The sequence below is a fragment of the Schistocerca piceifrons genome, chromosome 5, assembly GCF_021461385.2.
Source record: "Schistocerca piceifrons isolate TAMUIC-IGC-003096 chromosome 5, iqSchPice1.1, whole genome shotgun sequence".
Lineage (NCBI taxonomy): Eukaryota > Metazoa > Arthropoda > Insecta > Orthoptera > Acrididae > Schistocerca > Schistocerca piceifrons.
Window position 1 is genome coordinate 28918364 of NC_060142.1, and position 20223 is coordinate 28938586.

At 42.1% G+C, this 20223-nt stretch overlaps 1 protein-coding gene across 1 annotated transcript in view; it reads left to right on the top strand.

The window, feature by feature from the left end:
- Positions 1-16058, top strand: part of LOC124798143 (retinol-binding protein pinta-like) — an 85524-nt gene extending 69466 nt beyond the window's left edge. Inside the window, exons 6-7 of the mRNA XM_047261422.1 lie at positions 4828-4933; positions 15733-16058. Coding sequence (XP_047117378.1) covers positions 4828-4933; positions 15733-15884 — 258 coding nt within the window. The 3' untranslated portion in view covers positions 15885-16058. The remainder of the gene's footprint in view (positions 1-4827; positions 4934-15732) is intronic.
- Positions 16059-20223: the final 4165 nt, after the last annotated feature.

Below are 20223 nucleotides of genomic sequence, written 5' to 3' on the forward strand. Positions count from 1 at the left end.
ATCAAGATTTAAGGGAGTTTGGATGTTGTGTTACAGTCGGCGCACTAGCGATGGGACACAGCATCTCCGAGGTAGCGATGAAGTGAGAATTTTCCCTTACGACCATTTCACGATTGCACCGTGAATATCAGGAATCCGGAAAACTTCGAATCTCCGACATCGCTGCGGCCGGAAATAGATCCTGCAAGAACAGGACCAACAACGACTGAAGAAAATTGTTCAAGGTGATAAAAATGCAACCCTTCCGCAAATTGCTGCATATTTCAATGCTGGGCCATCAATAAGTGTCAGCGTGCTAGCCATTCAACGAAACATCATCGATATGGGCTTTCGGAGCCGCAGGCGCAGTCCTGTACCCTTGATGACTGCATGACAGAAAGCTTAACCCCTCGCCCTGGCCCATCAACACCAACATTGGGCTGTTGATGACTAGGAACATGTTGGCCGGTTGGACGAGTCTCGTTTCAAACTGTATCGAAAGTATGGACGTGTACGGTTATAGAGGCAGCCTCATGAATCCATGGGGCCTGCATGTCAGCAAGGGACTGGTCATGCTGGTGGAAGGTTCTGTAGTGGTGCAATTGGAGTGATATGGGGCCCCTAATACGTCTAGATACGATTTTGACAGGTGACACGAACGTAAGCATCCTGTATGATCACCTGCATCCATTCATGTCCATTGTACATTCCGACAAACTTGTACAATTCCAGCGGGACAATGCGACATCCCATACGTCCAGAACTGCTACAGAGTGGGTCCAGGAACACTGTTCTGAGTTTAAATATCTCCAAGCTCGTCAGACGTGACCATTATTGAGGATATCTGGTGTGCCTTGCAACGTACTGTTCAGAAGAGTTCTCCACTTCTTCGAACTCTTACGGATTTATGGAGAGCCCTGCAGGATTCATGTTGTCAGTTCCCTCTAGTACTACACCAGACATTTGTAGGGTCCGTGCCACGTCGTGTTGCGGCACTTTTGCGTGTTCGTGGAGGCCCTACACGATATTAGGCAGGTGTACCAGTTTCTTTGGGTCACCAGTATTGGTGATGTGAATTTATGTCTGCCCGCATATGCTGCCTTTGTGGTAGTGTAACTGTACTGATTTATAAAAAATGCTGATTTCATTGAAATGTGCAATTAAAATGTCACTCAGTAGTAAATTATGTAAATAATATAATACGTAATTAGTTCAGCCGATGCACATCAATGATTACAAATATTTGATACGTTGTTCTCTTTTGGGCAGTAAAACTTCCGAAGTTATTAATTATTTACTAAACTTCCATCAGAATATCCTTGACATGTTATCTTCATAGTGTATCTAGTTATTGGCAGGTTCGGCCTTTTTTCCTCTTTAAAGTGGATATTCGTGCTTTACTGTGGTAACAGTAGTTTGTCCCACACGTATACAAATGTGTACAAAGTCATTCGCGTCTTTGTGACCGCTGCCGGGCGGACCTGACGTCACATCCTTATAGCCCGCAGGTTTGACAGTTGCACATGGCGCCACCTACGCTGCTCCACGGTCAACACGGCCACCAGCCAGCCGCCAATGACGCACTAGCCTCCACGCCACACTGATCGTAACGCAACTGCCGCTCTCGACCAAAACGATCACTTCAACTAGCATACAGAATGTTGCGTCAAAAGTGCTTTTTAAAATTTCCACATGCAAACCAGCAGCTTTCCAACCCATTTCTGGCATGGTTCTACAGCAACTGACCACATGTCTGATACTAGGAACGCTTTTGACGCTGTGGCAAAAAGAAAGTCACAGTAAGAAGCATGCTTCAATATAAGAAAGGGCCCTAAGGCCATAATTCGATCAGGTTAAATAATAAACATGGTTACATGGCGTGAAGACGCATTTTATCTGACGGTCTTCAGCGAAAGGCTAGATACGTGGCTTTGTTGAAAAGTGATGCCTCTTAATTTTTTATTCTGCCCTCGATATTAGCTGATGTATTACGTGTCATGCATATTACTCGATCGACTTACCCGCTTCACTCACGCAAACTGCAGCCCTAGGCCGCTAGAGTGGTCCGAATTATAGCGCTCGACGTGCCGATGTGTAACTATGTCGGTGAGTGAGAAACAGATTTCTGTAATCGAGTTTCGGATTGTACGAGTTTGTCCACACATGTATGACAACGCCATGCCACACACGAGCACTGCGACATCTGCAATAAACCGACGCCTTGGGTTCACTGTCATCGACCATCCTCCATGTAGTCCCTACCTGCCCCCATCCGATTTTCAACTCTTTCAGAACTCACAGAAAATCTTCGAGGTCTTTACTTTGATAGCGATGAAGAGGAGCAAGCATATATGCCGTTGTCGCTAAGGTCAAAAAAGTCAAACATTCTACAGTGACGGTATGAATAAACTCGACTCTCGTTGGGAGAAATGTGTTCGCCGCCAGGGCGACTATGCTGAGAAATAACTGACATGAAGAATAAAGATGTAGAACTTTAATAACTTTTTGTTTTATTTAAAAAGCCTTTAGAGTTTTCACATAAAAAATTCGGAGGCCCTACTTTTCAGCGCGTCCTTGTAGAAGACTAAATACTCGTTTCTTTGTTTTCTTTTGCCTGTTTTAACAATTTTAAGTCAGTATCTCCAAAACTTTCACGTAAGATGATTATACGAAAGATCTTGCTCCCCGTCTAGAAGTAATTTACCGTAGATCGCTTGAACAACGAAGGGTACCTAGCGACTCTTAGAAGGCGCAGGTCTTTCCCGCTTTTAAGAAGGGCCGTAGGACAGAAGCACACAATTGTAGACCTGTATCGTTGACGTCAATTTGCTGTAGAATTATGGAACATGTTTTATACTCAAGAATTATGACTTCCTTGGAGAAGGAAAAACTACTCTATAAAAATCAATATGGATTCCACAAACAGAGATCCTGCCAAACTCAGCTCGCTATGTTCCTCCATTAGATCCACTGTGCCGTAGGCAGTGGCGCTCAGGTTGATGTCGTGTTCCTTGACTTCACGAAGGCGTTTGACACTGTCCCGTAACGCCGTTTACTGCAAAAATAGGGGCTTGTAGAATATCAGAGCAGATTTGCGACTGGATTCATGGCTTCCTTTCAGACATAACTCAACACGTCGCTCTTAAGGGAACAAAATCGACAGATGTAACTGAAATTTCCGGTGCACCCCAAGGAAGTGGGATTGGACCGTTACTGTTTACAATGGTTATAAATGATCTAGTAGAAAGCGTCGGATGCTATCTAAGGCTGTTCGGAGATGATGCGGTCGTCTATAACAAAGTAGCAACGTCAGAAGATAGTAAAAATTTGCAGAATGACCTCCAGAAAATTGACGAATGGTGCAGGCTCTGGTAGCTGACCCTGAACGTAAATAAATGTAACATATTGCACATACATAAGGGAGGAAATCCGCCACTGTATAGCTACACTACTAATGACAAACAGATGGAAACAGTACCTACCGTAAAATATCTAGCGAAACAATCTAGAGCGACCTTAAATTGAATGATAACATGAAATAAGTAGTGGGAAAAGCAGATGCCAGACTCAAAGGGAGAATCTGAAGGAAATGTAACTCATCCGCGGAGGAAGTGGCTTATAAGGCGCTTGTTCGACCCATTATTGAGTATTGTTCATCTGCCTGGGATCCCTGCCAGATAGGACTGGTAACACAGATAGAGGAGATCCAACGAAGAGCGGCACGTTTTCTCACGGGATCGTTTAATCGGCACGAGATCGTTACGGAGATGCTCAACAAACTCCATTGGCAGACTTTCCAAGAGACGCGTTGTGCATCACGGAGAGATCTAATGTTGAAATTTCGAGAGAGCACTTTCCAGGAAGAATCGGACAACGTATTACTTCCCTCTGCACACGTCTCGCGTAATGACTATTTGCGAGTGGAACAGGGTTGGAGGGATCAGTTAGTGATACAAAAAGTACCCTCATGCCACACACCATTAGGTGGCTTGCAGAGTACGATGTATATGTTGATTTTGCAAATTTGGTTATATTCCTACATATAATTATTCATATACAGTGGGTATTGAGCGTATTGGATCTTCTAGAATGAAAATAGCTAAGCAAAATGTACAATTCTGTCCAATAGCATGTGTTCGTTAGCTTATAAAACGTGTTTTGCACTGAGGTACGTATTCTGTATCGCTTTACACCGTCTATGCACCATTCTTTTTAAGATATTACACATTGTAAAATAAAACAGGTGACAAAGTCGCGTAATCACTACAGATATTTGCATCTTCAGATGTGATAATAATCTGCAATTAGTTTCGTCATGATGTATAAAACTAGCTATATGCAATCTGAATGCCATGAAAATGGAATAAAATGTGTCAATAAAATATGCATCATGTCATCACGCCGGCCGCTGTGGCCGAGCGGTTCTAGGCGCTTCAGTCCGGAACCGCGCGACTGCTACGGTCGCACGGTAGAATCCTGACTCGGGCATGGATGTGTGTGATGTCCTTAGGTTAGTTAGGTTTAAGTAGTTATAAGTTCTAGGGGTGTGATGCCCTCAGAGGTTAAGTCCCATAGTGCTCAGAGCCATTTGAACCATGTCGTCACATGATAAAGGAGGCGAGTTTATTAAATAACCCCGGCGATGGATATGTGGTAGATGTTTGCATGTTGTGTAACTGTTTTAATATTTGGTGTTATTTACTGGGAGAGAAGACGCCACTTCTTTCTAATCCTTGTCCGAGTACTGTGGTATTGAACTACTGTGCCATTTATTAATATTATCAAAAGAAACTTAGCTCTGGAATTCCAGCAGTGAGTGCCTCTAAAAGAAATATTGTCCTACTCCAGGTACACGTCCATTTACCAGGATCAACGACGCTGTTTGACCACGTGCCAAAGGAGTATCTGCCGGATGAACTAGGAGGCACGGCCGGCCCTTTCGACAAATTTGCCTGTAAGTATACACAGGCTGAGATCGATTTACATGGAGAAAGAACATAAGAAAATCATACATTTATATCACATTATTTTTATAAGTTCAAGTATTTCACGTTAGACCCATAGTATTTCAGTTTTTTCCTCTTCTTCGGAGTGTGTGCCACAAATAATTTTAAATGAAGCCAACATTTCCCATCTAACTTAGTGAGATTTGTTAAGACCCCATTGTGGTCATGATACGTATCTCCAACTACTTTCGCTTTATAGTGCTTACCTCTAACTTCAGATATCATGTCAGAAACCACAAGTTACAAATTGCGTTTCTTACTGAACCACCTAGAGTTTAGGACTGATGGCGCAATGATAATTGTACTTACATATTCCAGAGTTAATACGGACGTCAAAAATTTTGAATGACATGTAAGACCAGCTGTTGCTGTGTGTACTATTAAACAGTTCACAACAGTGGAAATCTGTAGAAAAACAGTTGGCATATGCAATACGAAATGAGAACTTAAGAGTGTGAACGTAAACTGGGGACATGAGACCGTAGTGAACATGATATGGGATGCGGAACATGCTGGAGATATTCTGGACAAGTTACGCTTTTAATAATTTATTAAATAAAAGGAAATATGTCTAAAATTTTAGTCCTAGCTACTAGAGCCGCTTTAAGCTGTTTAAATAGCACAAATTAACAAAGCCAGAAATAAATCTCACAATACGAGAACGTAAATAATCGTGGTCATAGCTCGGGTCATTTGCCATCCACCCAAGACTGGTTTAATACAAAATCTAAATACACACTCTTAAGTTACAATGTTCTTCAAGACATATAGGTATTTTTAAGCTTTAATCGTTCTGAAATAAAGGAAACCTGACTTTTCTTTCAAACAACATCTATCCATTTACTTTGGGCCTTTGTCCCACTTCAGCGTGGGGTCAGCCTTGTTAGTACAGGTTTGGCGATGTTAGTGTCAGAGAATGGCCAGATGCCCTTCTTGTCGCCTCCTCGTACCCCCTGTGATAGAATTAGTGTACCCCATCTGTTCCGTCTAGTGTAAGCCATGAAATAGTGCGAACGTGTTGCAAATGTCTGTGAGTCATGTAACGGAGGCGGGACATGGGGATTAGCCCGGCATTCACCTAGAGGGATGTGTAAAATCGCCTAAAAGCCACATCCAGGTCGGCCGTCACATCCGCCCGGCGGATTCGATCCGGGGCTGACGCGGGGTGCAGCCCCGAGTCCTCCACAAACCAGGTAGGTAAGCAGGTAACAGGACCAAATACTCCCAAACTGACACATTGTATGTTGTATTATAGACAATAATATAATTATCTCTGCATGTTCCTTATCTCCTTCCCCTAGTCCTCCCATGTTTTAAACAGAAAAATATTGATTCACTTATGCACGCTTTGCGCGTGACCTTGAGCGGGACTTAGTCGCTGGCGATGTGTCGGCTGGACTTTATCTCAATAAGATAAAAGATAAAACTTTTGAACATACTCAGAATACACGAGAAACATTTTTACATATTCTGCTGGAACTTTATATGCTTTCCTTTGCCTGCTTGGGGTGTTCACAACATTTAGAAATGCTACCTGCTTCAAACGGGAGGATTCGGTCCCATCGTGTTTCAGACCCTTGCGGTCTTGGGAGGATTCGGTACCATTTTTCTCACCGTGGAAGGATTCGAGGCTGCTCCCCTTAATGTTTTGGCACATCACTAATACGTTTTTCTTTATTTCACATGCCTTTGAAATGTTTAACCATATAGTAGCGTGATTAGGAGGCGAGCTATTGTCGTACACTGTAATTGCGAATCTTACCTCTGCAATAAGTTATCCGTATCCTCTCACTCTCCTGTGTTCTTCTGTACAACGAACTGATAAGACCAGAATCGTGCTGCAGTGGCTTGAGGAGCGTGGTAGTGAACACAATTCCATATCGTTCACCTAAAATGAACCCACTGCAACTCGATGCCGGACGCCTTCTCGTGGCCCGTAATTTATGGGAATTGCGTGACCTGTGCTTAGGCATCTGGTTCAACAAACCACCAGAAACGTATCAAGGAGTTGTCTTATCGATTCCAAGCACATTTAGTGATTTTACCTTTTGGTACAATACAGTCTCACCAGTATTCCACAGTGTTGTAATTAGCTTTGAGCAATCTATGCTTGCATTGTATATTCTCGACAAAACATTGGGAATATTACGTCACCGCTTGCGACGTGAATCTTTTGTCTGAAGGTGGCCAACAGCTGGTCGAAACAGATTACGACATTGTGACATGAGCATATGCATTGTACAACAGGATGTGAATTTTTTCTCCCTATTCCCATCAATTGAAACATCTACGCCGGCCTTTGTGGCTGAGCGGTTCTAGGCGCTTCAGTCTGGAACCGCGCGACCGCTACGGTCGCAGATTCGAATCCTGCCTCGGGCATGGATTTTTGTGATGTCCTTAGGTTATTTAGGTTTAAGTAGTTCTAAGTTCTAGGGGACTGATGACGTCCGATGTTAAGTCCCATAGTGCTCAGAGCCCTTTGAACCATTTTTGAAACATCTACATTTGGTGATAGAACATCCCATAATTGTAGATAACTGACTGTAATTTCAGCTTTTCCTTTGAAGTATCCCAATATCTTACCAGGTCACTTAGCTGGTTTTGCGTTCCTCTCGGAGGTTGAGTCTACATATTGGAGGTCCTGGCCGTGCTGTTCAGTCTAGAGACATTTTAATAGTACAGTAAGCACAGAAAATTTAAGCTAGAGTTTTACAACCATGTGTTAAGCTGCGATCTGAATCCTCCCAGAAAACTGATCGGATAGTTCATTCGGCAACCGTACGGGGCGCGAATATTCAGGTAGCAGGCGGTTTAAGTAGAATGTTTGAATAGAAGACTGAGGAAGGTCACCGGAACACCTCGGTGTTGGGAAGTCAGCCCCAAAGCATTAACCTCATCCTACGCTACTTCCCAGCCTTTTCTTGGGGAATTAAACGATACCAGGAACAGGGCGTGGCCATCTTCAAAACGAGTAAATATGTAGCGGTGCGGTTTCCCCGACATAATAATCAACACATGAACTATGTCTGAGTTACGAGTTTTTGCTTACATTTGGTACAGTATAGCTTTGGGGCCTCCACCCCAGATCACGTAAGAAACAGATTGCCCGATCGCTTGGTCTAGCAGGCAACCCTTGTCAGGGAATGGCCACCAGGCAACAACAGCGTCACACCCTTACTTCTGGAATCAACCACTAGATGGCACTCCGTTCTGTGAAATATGTGGCATCATCGGCCGAACGCGTGCAGCTTTCCACTATTTGGCGTCTGTAAAGTACAGCTGTTTCTGACATACCGGTGGTAGAGGATCGAGTCGTCATACCGAGGACCTACGAGTATATCAACTGTGGAAGGAGTAGACGAACAAATCCTGAACTAAAAATGTTCAGATTTCCCGTCAAAGATAAAGAAAGGTTATGCGAGTGGATTTTAAATTCATGTAAATCAATAAATTAGTTACGAATAAGAATTAATTAAGAGCCATAAGCATTCGATACTATTTAAATTTTGTCGATGTTATATTCGGTATAACGTGGCAGCCCTTCCTGTACAAGAATCATATCACATAATTTTTAAATGAAATCCTTGCTGCGATTTGGACTTTTTAAAACTGTTTATTCACTTCACTATCGTAATTTTGGGTAAAGAGGCATTTTTGTGTGCAATGTGAAAACTGAAACCAATATAACATATGGATAACAAAATGCAAAGCATAGTGTGGTAACATTTGGTAAACAATTTAAGAAGCATTACCTTACAAGACCTTTCCCTTGGTACTTGAAAATGGTTCTAGAGCTGAAATCGCAACAGTGAAATAGATGAATAATAGTCGTCATCTAACTGCTATAGATCATCGGTCCCTCTAAATCCTGGTATATACTAGAGCGAACGAAGTGAACGAGTGTAAAACCTCGTTTACACTGCTGCAAAAGAGTATTCATAGATAATTCGCCAATGTTCACTGCCATTCGTTTATACTTGTGAACAAGCGTTTATACTGCAATGAAGGGAGGAGAATAGAAGAGAATGAGCATGACATGCAAACTATAGACGCTGCCTATTTTAATATTTTTTTTATCTGTGCGCTAATAATCCTCACACAGCTTTCACTTGAAAACAACACTACTTATAGTAACAGGTCTGCGCGAGTGCGGATATCACCAGTAATAACTGTGTTGCAGATAAAAGCGTACGTCTGTTGCGAATATTTGCGGGTTATCTTTAAACTGTACAAAATAAATTTTTAACATAATTATGGTTTGCCGTCTGTGACTCTTCAAAGTTGACACCGCCAAAATATGTTCGAAAAACACGCTTTCACTTGTATATTACCGCGTTTGCAGCCCCCTTTCAACAACAATCCAAAATTCATCGTTTTGTGCCACTCTTATATCATTTACGATAAGTTACATGCAAAGTAAAAGAATTTAAATTTGAAATGACTGTCACTGAAATATGTCCAGCCTGATTGGCATCATAGCCGAGTGCGCATTTTGAAAACTTTCTAGTGTTAACCTACACGTAGAGATCTTTTCTACCACCATAATCCGTATCAGAAGAGCTGTATCGCAAAGAGGAAATAGACGGCATGGAAGGCGAGTGTAAAACCCTTGCGACTGCAATACAATCTGCATTTAAACAGTAACTCGCGAGAAATGTTTGTGTGTTACTTTTCATTTATTTCATTTCGCATATGATTGTGAGAAATAAACTTGGTTTGTAGAATTACAGGAGCTAATCTACATTCTTAGATTGAAAACTCGGGAAAAACCACAGCCGATCATGAGCTACAGTCAGCAGTGTGACGAATGCATTTCGCACGCAGCGCTCTAGCCGAACGCAGATAGGCGTCATTCACGTCACCGGAGAGACAGCGTTGCCAATTCCGCGACATGGACAGGTCAGTTAGCATTGTAGCGTCGCCTGCGACATCTGTTGACCGACGGGAAAACTATTTTTACGGTTGCCTGTTCCGCCGTAAGGACGGCCAATCTGTTTCTTACGTGATCTAAGCCTCCACTTCTAATGACGGGACGGTGACTGACGCGTTTATATCGTTCCTGTTTGATCAAGTTCTATATCGTTGTAGTCATTGTAGAGGAGTCTGTAGTAATAAATCTATTCTTTCCATAAACAAAGGAAATTGACGGGTTTATCCATTGTTCGGTATAACTTTCTGAAGCCTTACCTGTGTACATATTTACTTGTTCTAGATGAATATGGGGTGGCCTATCTTAATTGCTTCACCCTGTTGAAAATTGCGAATACCATATTATGTACAATTTGTTAGGTTACCAATGCTGCGTCTCGATCGATACGAGAACAAATACAGCCTTAGGTGCGACAACGCATGGTTAAGTGTGTCTGGTTTCAAGTATGAGTTTACTGAGTTTTACGCCAAATAATAAGTGTCTTGTGTAGAAAAATATTATCGAACAAGCGATGTTTGCAGCAAAAGAGAGAACTGGAACGCTTTGATGCACGAGCCGTAAACAGGGTGGTGTCCGCCTCATCGCGAAACACCGTCACTCACACAACACCGTTCGCTGTGGTGATCGCATTTAGGGGGAATGACAGGGTGACGGACGAAAATACTGCTCAAATTCAGGACTTTTTTTGTCTCCGTACAAGAATGTAGTAGACAAATGAGGTTCCCTGCATTGGAGTTTGTATTGGTATTTTTTGTGAAAAATATTAATATCTTCACTGTGTCATTCGTATTTTCTCGAACTAGCTCTGAAAGGAGGCAGATCGACGACTGTAGCTGTAACTCCAGTTTTGGTTATCTGCGAGTTGAAATTAACGTATCACACTGATCCCTACAGACGTAATTTTAGTTGATCGTAGGGATTTGATTGAAAAACGGGCGAAATTATAGATATTTGACAGAAATAACCACTTTTGGACCCCTCTTTTCCGGCCGAAGGAGATACTAAAAATCAACATGAAATATAGGCTATGGTGAACTGAAAACAATTAAATTTGCTTCAAGGTACACCAAAAAATCACTAAATTTGGATGGAAATTGTAGCGTGGGCGACGACAACATTTGTGAAAAACATGGTTTTGAGAAAAACATGTTTAAAGTTTGACAAGTATTTGTCGTGTAAAAAAAGGGAGCAAGCTTGACTCTTAATGATTATCGTCGGTGCCTGGTCCATGGTAACTGTCGCCTCGGCTAGTGGATGGCTGCTTTCTGCTAATTTGACTTGTGGAGGCCTCATTTTCGTCCTCAAAGCCGTTTTAGACGCTGAGCGCATCACCGCTGGCGTTTCTGTCTTCACAGAATCGTCGCATTTTACCGGCGATTTTGATTTGAAGGGCATTTGCCACGTGCATTAATGCTGTATGGCCTACATTGAGTAGACATACTGCCAAATTTTAAGCAATGTTGACAATTTGGCTTCGGCTGGATGTCATTTTTGGAGCGTATTTCAATATGAGACTATTGAAACATTCATTCACATTTTGAGGAAAACAACCCAAACAACGTTCCAGTAGATCAGGGTTACTCAAACGGGTATAAACATGGAGTGTGACCGCGGAACCGGTTCTCTAACGCCGAGGCGCGCCGTGTGCACTCGGCTTAAAAGGCTCACAGAATCGTTACATTTCGAAATTCGCACTGTATATACATTCGATTTCCAAAGCAAAAAATTTCGAGTTTTTTCGACCGTCACCCTGTCCTTCCCCCCTAAGCCTACGCTTGACTTGCTTCGCTAAACTGTTGCGCGCGGCTGTTTCAAATAGTGTGAACGTACCTTAAAAGATTCAGACATGAATTGATGACAACGCTTGGGTGTATCCCCCACAGAGGTAGCTAGTAGAAAGAAAGCTTTGTTCGAGCGCATACAAATGCACTTGCAAAGACTTAAAAACACCGATAGAATTCCCTGTCTTTTTGCCCGGCACAACATGGAATTCTGGTTGCTCCACGAAACTGCATCGTACGATGCACTGGGATGGAAATGTCAAGTCATCTGTTGTGCCTCAAAAATTTAGTTTCTCGATGAAACATTTACTTATCGCATAAAAAATTAAAACCATTATTTTGGAATCCACGTATATTCTCCGGTACCCAGATTTTGTCATTCGATTATGGGCGAACTATTAGGTAAAGGAAATTGTTATCTGTGTGTCTTACAATCTCATACAACAGTTTGGTAATGAATTGGTTTTGCTTTCGCTGTTGCCCATAGTTATAGTGATATTTCGAAATTGAGTAGAACACAGCGCATATTTTGAAAAGTTTGCTGTGAAAACTGTAGTAAACGTTTTTGGAAGCTGACTATTAACAGCCGTCAAGTAATGTATAAAACGCATGTTTGAACATCAGCTGTTTTTTATTTATTTAAAACCCAAATATCGACCGGTTTCAGTCGGAGACTATTCTCACGAAGTATGGTTAACATAGTTTAAGCCACAACATGACATCTGTGGTTACTTAAATAATGGCCACGTTTGATATGTACCGCATGCCATTGATTCCAGCATGACACACACAACTTTTAAAGGCAAACGTACTAATAACACGCGTAAACAGAGCAGAACAGATCAGAGAGTCCTGCTCTGTTTATGCATGTTATTAGTGCGTTTGCCTTTAAAAGTCCTGTGTGTTATGCTGGAGCCGGCCGGGGTGGCCGAGCGCTTCTAGGCGCTACAGTCTGGAGCCGCGCGACCGCTACAGTCGCAGGTTCGAATCCTGCCTCGGGCATGCATGTCTGTGATGTCATTAGGCTAGTTAGGTTCTACAGGACTAATGACCTCAGAAGTTAAGTCGCAAAGTGCTCAGAGCCATTTGAACCATTTTTTTGTTGTGCTGAAATTCATGGCATGCGCTATATACGGGGTGTTGCCATAAGAGCGTGCAAAGCTGTAACAGGACATAGAGAATACTCCGTTGAACGATTGGAGATAGGGAACCTGGGGTCGGAAAAACCAGCTTAAAGATGTATGGAAGTAAACTTGTCTACCACTTCGACTAACATTAATGTTTCCCAGCTTATTTACGACTAACGCGTACTGTGCTGTTTATTTGCATGTACATCCTTTATTTCCTGCAAGGAAGCAAGGAGGACGATCCTGATTACTAAGAAGTTATGATCCGGGTTTTGTTTACCTTGCTTGTCCATAAGATGGCTCTGTTGTATTGTATTTACAGTGTCCAGTGACAGAATGTGCTATGAATCAACGACGGGCCCATTCCTCACTCAGCGTTATTCAGAGATGTACAACACAATACACCGGAGGAGTGCCGAAACAGTACTTCCTGGTTACTGGATTAGAAGGGGAAGTCCTATTCCACGAACTGCGAGGTCACCTCACCTGAATTCCTTTGATTATTTCCTAAGGGGACATCTAAAGACACTTGTGTATGAGGCCCCAGTGGAAAGGGAGAAGAAATTAGTTGCTAGAATTGCAGCTGTCTGTGACGTGATTCCAAACACACGAGGGATATTTGTCAGGATGTGTCAGAATCTTCTTCGCCGATGTCATGCTTACACTGTGGTTGATGGCCGTCAGTTTCTGCACATTTTGTAAGACAGAGGACAAATGGTACATTCATTGTTTCCATGATGATATTTGCAGTTGACTAATGTAAGTAAGAAAAGTACGCAGTAATGTGATTTTATTCCCGTTGTGTCCTTAAGCTGGCTTCTCCGACCCCAGGCTCCCTGTCTCGAACTTTTCAGTGCAGCATGCTCTACGTCCTGCTAAGTTTCTGGTCGCTCTTCCCAAAACACACTGTATGTTACGTGGCTATCATTTAAGTAATGGAAGATGTGATGTGGCTTAATCTGTTTTAACCCTAACCCGTGAAGATCGTTGACTGCAACAGATATTTGGGTTTTAAATAAAAAAGCAACTGATGTTCAAACATGCATTTTATACAAAAACCTCTAATTACTGGCCAGTTTTTACGTTTGGTGCCTTTTAGGTTATGCAATACTTCGTACCAAATGTGGCTAAAAAAAAAAAAAAAAACTCCAAACAGGCCTTGAACGTACTGACCGGCCGCCTTGACATCCTCAGCGGTCACCGAATGCGGATATTGAGAGTCACGTGGTCAGCGCACTGCTGTCCCGGCCGCTGTCAGTTTCTGTGACCCGTGCCGCTACTGCTCAACCACGTAGCTCGTCACATTGCCCACGAGCACCCCGCTTGCCAAGAGCGCTCGGCAGACCCAGACAGTAACCCATCCAAGTAACAGCCAGGTCCGAAGGCGCTTAACTTCGGTGATCTGACAGGAACCAGGCGGGGTCAGGGATTTTCTCTGCCTCGTGATGACTGGGTGTTGTGTGATGTCCTTAGGTTAGTTAGGTTTAAGTAGTTCTAAGTTCTAGGGGACTGATGACCATAGATGTTAAGTCCCATAGTGCTCAGAGCCATTTTTTGACAGGAACCAGCGTCACCACTGCGGCAAGGCCGTCGGCCACCAAATGTATCCAAAATATCGAAATTGTTTTTAACGGTGAGAGGAGAGCTATACCTCTTTCCAGTCTCTACTAAATATGTGATATATTTGGAACTTGTCTGTGGCAACACAACTGTCGCATAGGTAACCATTGAATCACGCGACATTTATTGCAATGTGACGTATAGCATATTTGGATCACCTTCTACATCTACATCTACATTTATACTCCGCAAGCCAACGAACGGTGTGTGGCGGAGGGCACTTTACGTGCCACTGTCATTACCTCCCTTTCCTGTTCCAGTTGCGTATGGTTCGCAGGAAGAACGACTGCCGGAAAGCCTCCGTGCGCGCTCGAATCTCTCTAATCTTACATTCGTGATCTCCTCGGGAGATATAAGTAGGGGGAAGCAATATATTCGATACCTCATCCAGAAACGCACCCTCTCGAAACCTTGACAGCAAGATATACCACGATGCAGAGCACCTCTCTTCCAGAGTCTGCCACTTGAGTTTGCGAAACATCCCCGTAACGCTATCACGCTTACCAAATAACACTGTGACGAAAAGCGCCGCTCTTCTTTGGATCTTCTCTATCTCCTCCGTCAACCCGATCTGGTACAGATCCCACACTGATGAGCAATACTCAAGTATAGGTCAAACGAGTGTTTTATAAGCCACCTCCTTTGTTGATGGACTACATTTTCTAAGGACTCTCCCAATGAATCTCAACCTGGTACCCGCCTTACCAACAGTTAATTTTATATGATCATTCCACTTCAAATCGTTCCTCACGCATACTCCCAGATATTTTACAGAAGTAACTGCTACCAGTGTTTGTTCCGCTATCATATAATCATTGAATAAAGGATCCTTCTTCCTATGTATTCGCAATACATTACATTTGCCTATGTTAAGGGTCAGTTGCCACTCCCTGCCCCAAGTGCCTATCCGCTGCAGATCATCCTTCCTGCATTTCGCAGCAATTTTCTAATGCTGCAACTTCTCTGTGTACTACAGCATCATCCGCGAAAAGCCGCATGGAACTTCCGACTCACCTTACAGGGAGTGTAGTTGCTACCTTCAGACATGTGGTTCGTAGACATCCACACACACATACGGTTTGACAAAGGAAGATAATAATTCCACATTGGTTTCAGGTGTCTCTGTGTGTCCACGCATTTTGTTTCTAAGTTACTTCATCCGTTTTTCTCAGTGCAGAAAGTAGCAACTGAGACACATTTATGATAACACAGGTACATGTGTAGACCACTCGCGTGTAGCTATAAATTTTCTACGAGACTGAAAAATTAAATTTCCCTCTTTATTCCAGATGAATTCATCAGGAGGGCGGAGAAGAAGAGAGACTGGTTCGTGGAGCAGGACCGCTACGCCTCGGACGAGAGCAAGAGGCCACCGGACAACCACTACACCGACGACATGTACGGTGTGGCGGGCTCCTTCAAGAAGCTCTCAGTGGACTGACGCCGTCACAGTTCATTTTGTAGATTCTGTCACTTGTGATAGAAAATTGTGATGTATACGTCTCACGACAGGTCTTACTATAGATTACAGAGACCTCTGTTACCACACTGCACTTTCCGTGTAAAGCTTTCGTCTGTCTCTGTTTTGAAATGTGGATGAATTCGGAGAAAGTAATATTTTGTTCCATTTTTTGTTTTATATTCCTCTCTACATTGATGTTTATTCACACGCTACAAACAAACCATGTATACTTCGGAAGTCTATCCAACAATCCATCAACATTTTATGTCATATGTTTCATACCCAAGACACCCGTAACAGTTCCGTGGCATGAGTCAGTTTATGTGCCATCGTGATCAGTGACCTCTCTGATTCGTACACGGTGAGTGTTGTCACCATTTCTTTTTGCACAGCACACTTTCATCGACTTATGTGCTGCGGCGGCCACGACACTCGTCAGCTTCGACGTACTCAAAGAGTTCTTCAAAACGTCTTTACCACTCGTAAACCTTTGTCTTGCACGTATCAGACTCACCAAAAAATGTAGTACTTAACATTTCAAATATTTTACTGCTTTTCATTCCGTTCGTAGAGAAAAATTTAGTACAAATTCTATGATAGATTTTTATAGGAAATCTGTAGTGTTATCGTCAATAGTAGCAAAGCACATGTAACCCTTTTCACAGCTGACAACAAACTAAATATCCGATGTGGTACTTTCAGACATGGTTTACCAACCGAAGAACGAAAACCTGGAGCGAATCGGACTAACATAGCATACGAAAACGCAAAATCCACAGTTTCTTTCACACCTCGTACAGATATGAAAGGTTTGACTATATGGCTTTCCCACCACCACGGGTATAGTTTATGGTTTCGACTATTGTAATATTACTAGCAAACCAGATAATGCTTCGCAATTGCTAAATATCTATGAGAATATGATATCCGTCCTAACCTGGGGTATACCTGGGAATAGTGTCACGACGCAAATCCGGATCCTCGTTGCAAATTCGTCCACTTTAATTTGAAAATATGCAACTTCGAGTTATAATAAGTTTTAGAGAATACGGCTTAAAGACCCCGTTGTCTTCTTTTTTTCGTTTTTATTACTTCTAATGAGCTGGTTTTCTGAACTGTAGTTCGTGAAATGGGAACATACACTTGTCACGTGAAAAATTAGTCCAATTCCTTAAATACGGTGTTAAAGTGGTTAAAGCTGAGTGTAGCGGAGAAAACAAAACTGCACATCTATCCTACTGTACCGGGTATCCCTCCTTGGCGTCGTCAGGTCCATGTCCTCTACTATTTCGGCTGACATTTATCATTTAGTGTTTACAGGTTTCAGCTGGAGTCGGCCCAAACAAATACTGCTCGTCACGTCTTTTGAGTGACGTCGAGTGTCTATGGAAAGCGGCAACTTTTTTCCTGTTTCAAACAAAATGGTTTTTAAAGAGGAGTTTTACCTGCCCTTTCGACATAGCGGTCCCAGGTTAAACTAGTGCGATGTCCGTTGTATAGATATGTATTAACACGGACAATAAGTCAGGAAGAATAACCAGCACTGAAACAGCAACTGAGCAATGCTATCGCATTGCAGTGGCAGCTAGCACGCACCATTACTTTGCTGAGTATAGCCTATGTCCGTCGCAATGTTTGAACGTCGTGTAGAAATTTGAAGCAAATCGTCAAGAACTTCTTGAGTTTTGGAAACAACTTTTCCCCTTTTTTATATTATTATACAAATATAGAGTCAGCAGTTCTGTCTGGCTCAATGTCAACTAAATGGCAGTTAACTCTGCGTGCCAATTCGTACTTGCAAAAACCTTGGGTCTCACGCTAATCAGGCAATTTCCCTCATAATTAAAAAATCAGCACTGTGACTGTCTGGTGCGTCAGATCCTCAACTTTTAGGTATTAAACGCGGATATGTTTTCCATAAACAAGTTACAAACAAAGTGGCATGAAAATTCAACAATTTTCAAGAATTTATTTCATGAAATTGTACTTTTACGCTAGGCCCCAACATGTACAAAAACTGGAAAAGGAAGTTTTGTGTTTTATAAGTTATAAGTAACAGAAACATTTGTCGCAACCTCAGTGAGTGAAACAATTAATTGAGAAACCATGGAGTGCTATTGAAACAGAAAGTAATTTTTAGTTTTTATTTGAGCATGAATATCACACGAAGTTACTTTAAGTCTATTTTACAGTCAATGTTTTTTTTTTTTTTTTTTTCTCAAAGCACTATTCACTTAATTTCTGTAGCTGTTAAGTGCTATGTTGACAGATCCGTATACCCTGTTCTTCAGTATAAATATTACAGTAAGGCTATTTAAACCCTGATGTTTAAGAATTAAATCATTTATTCACGAAGAAATAAATTTCCCACATGTCGAACTATTCTATTTGCAGAAACGTAAGTGAAGGTTACACAAAGCCTGTAACATCGCACATAGATAACATAAACAAGCCCTACCACTTGTATGTGTAAATCTCTTTATCGCGATCAAATTTTTTCTTTTGTCACAAAACATAGCACTATTCACATTCGGGGTTCACAACATACTGACATACTCGTTAGTCACTAATGCAATGAAGCAAATGCAAGTAATATATTTCAGATTTCCTTCTCATCCCGTTCATATCATACGACTGGACTGGGTTTGTCCAAATAGTTCATGCGCTTTTAAGCTGTGAGTTCTGCAAGCGTTGCCTACTATATTCGGTGTGTTCTCTTCTGCAGGAGAAGGTGGAAGATCGTAGGGGTCGTCAGGTGGCAGAGTAGGAACTGCATGTGCAAAATTACAAAGACTATTAAACTTTTGTGTTAATATTTTGAACAGCAATTTTATTTACAGTGTACAACTGAAAATGATCCTGGAAGTGAAAAAATTAACAGTTTTACCTAAGTTCACTAAGAAACTCACCTTTCTTCAGATGACGAGAGTCAGGCAGCAGTGTAAACTTGTCCAGTTTTGGTGTCAGCGAAACACTCAATTTTGTCTATATCATGTGACTGAAATCGTAGCTCACACATATATAAACATAACAAGGAGGTTACTGTTTGTATCCTAAAGACTAACTGGACTTTATGTGAGTGTATGTTATGATTCTCAAGAATGCGGAGTAGTTTACAAGTAGAACAGTATCTGAAATAAGTGACAGTTCAACACGAAAAGTAGTCTACTTCGCATATTTTCATACGCTTATGTCATATGGTATTATTTTTTGGGGTAATTCTTCTGATTAAAAAAGGGTATTTTTGGCTCAAAAACGGGTTGTTCGAGCTATGTGTGGTGTAAGTTCGAGAACCTCTTGTCGACCCCTATTCAATAGTCTGGGAATTCTGACATTGCCCTCCCAGTATATATTTTTTTTAATGTCGTTTGTTGTCAGCAATATTAGCTTATACCCAAGAGTTAGCAGCTTTCACTCAGTTAATACTAGGCATAAATCAAATCTGCATGTGGAATGCACTTCCTTGACTCTTGTGCAGAAAGGAGTGCAGTATTCTGCTGCATCCATTTTCAATAAGCTACCACAAGTACTCAAAAATCTTAGCAGTAGCCAAAACACTTTTAAGTCTAAACTGAAGAGTTTCCTCATGGCTCACTCCATCTATTCTGTCGAGGATCTCCTGGAAGAGCTGAAAAATTAAGCAAATTCTAGTGTTAACATTGTTGATTTTCTTTATTTAAACTTACGAATTGTCGCCTGAATATGTTACTTATATTTCATTTTATCTGTTTCTACTATCGTGTTATAATTTCATGTATTGACTCGTTCCATGACCGTGAAGACTTCTCCTTAAATTGGTCGCACGGAACAATAAATAAATAAATAAATGAAAATAAATACAAAGGAAGAACGAATATCATTCACACTTATTCCGGGCCGTTTTGTGGGGATGATATTTACTCTGTTCACTGAGTACATCCACATCACACGTTAACATCTTGTCAGACTTGAAATTGAATGTGCTGACCTTCGAACGTGAGAAGTAACGGCCTTTACCAGCAGGAACGCGGTACTTCATGTTACCGCAATGTAACAGGGATACCTAACTGTTCTTCTTACTGATAACAGCCCACTGAAATACAGCAGTGTGGTATCAGACGTAGATACTGTCTTACTGGTGTCGCACAGTCGGTACCGGCAATGCGAGTTTGTGCTGGACGCCAATAGCGGCCGTGCGCGATCCAGCTGACTCAGTGCAGCACGCCTGCTTAACCGACAACTGCAGTGGCTCTGGACAATGCGCGCCCTCCGCCGCCACAATAGTGCATGGTTGGTGGCAGCCGCATCACCCATTTGCAACGAGGCACAACCCAGTCGC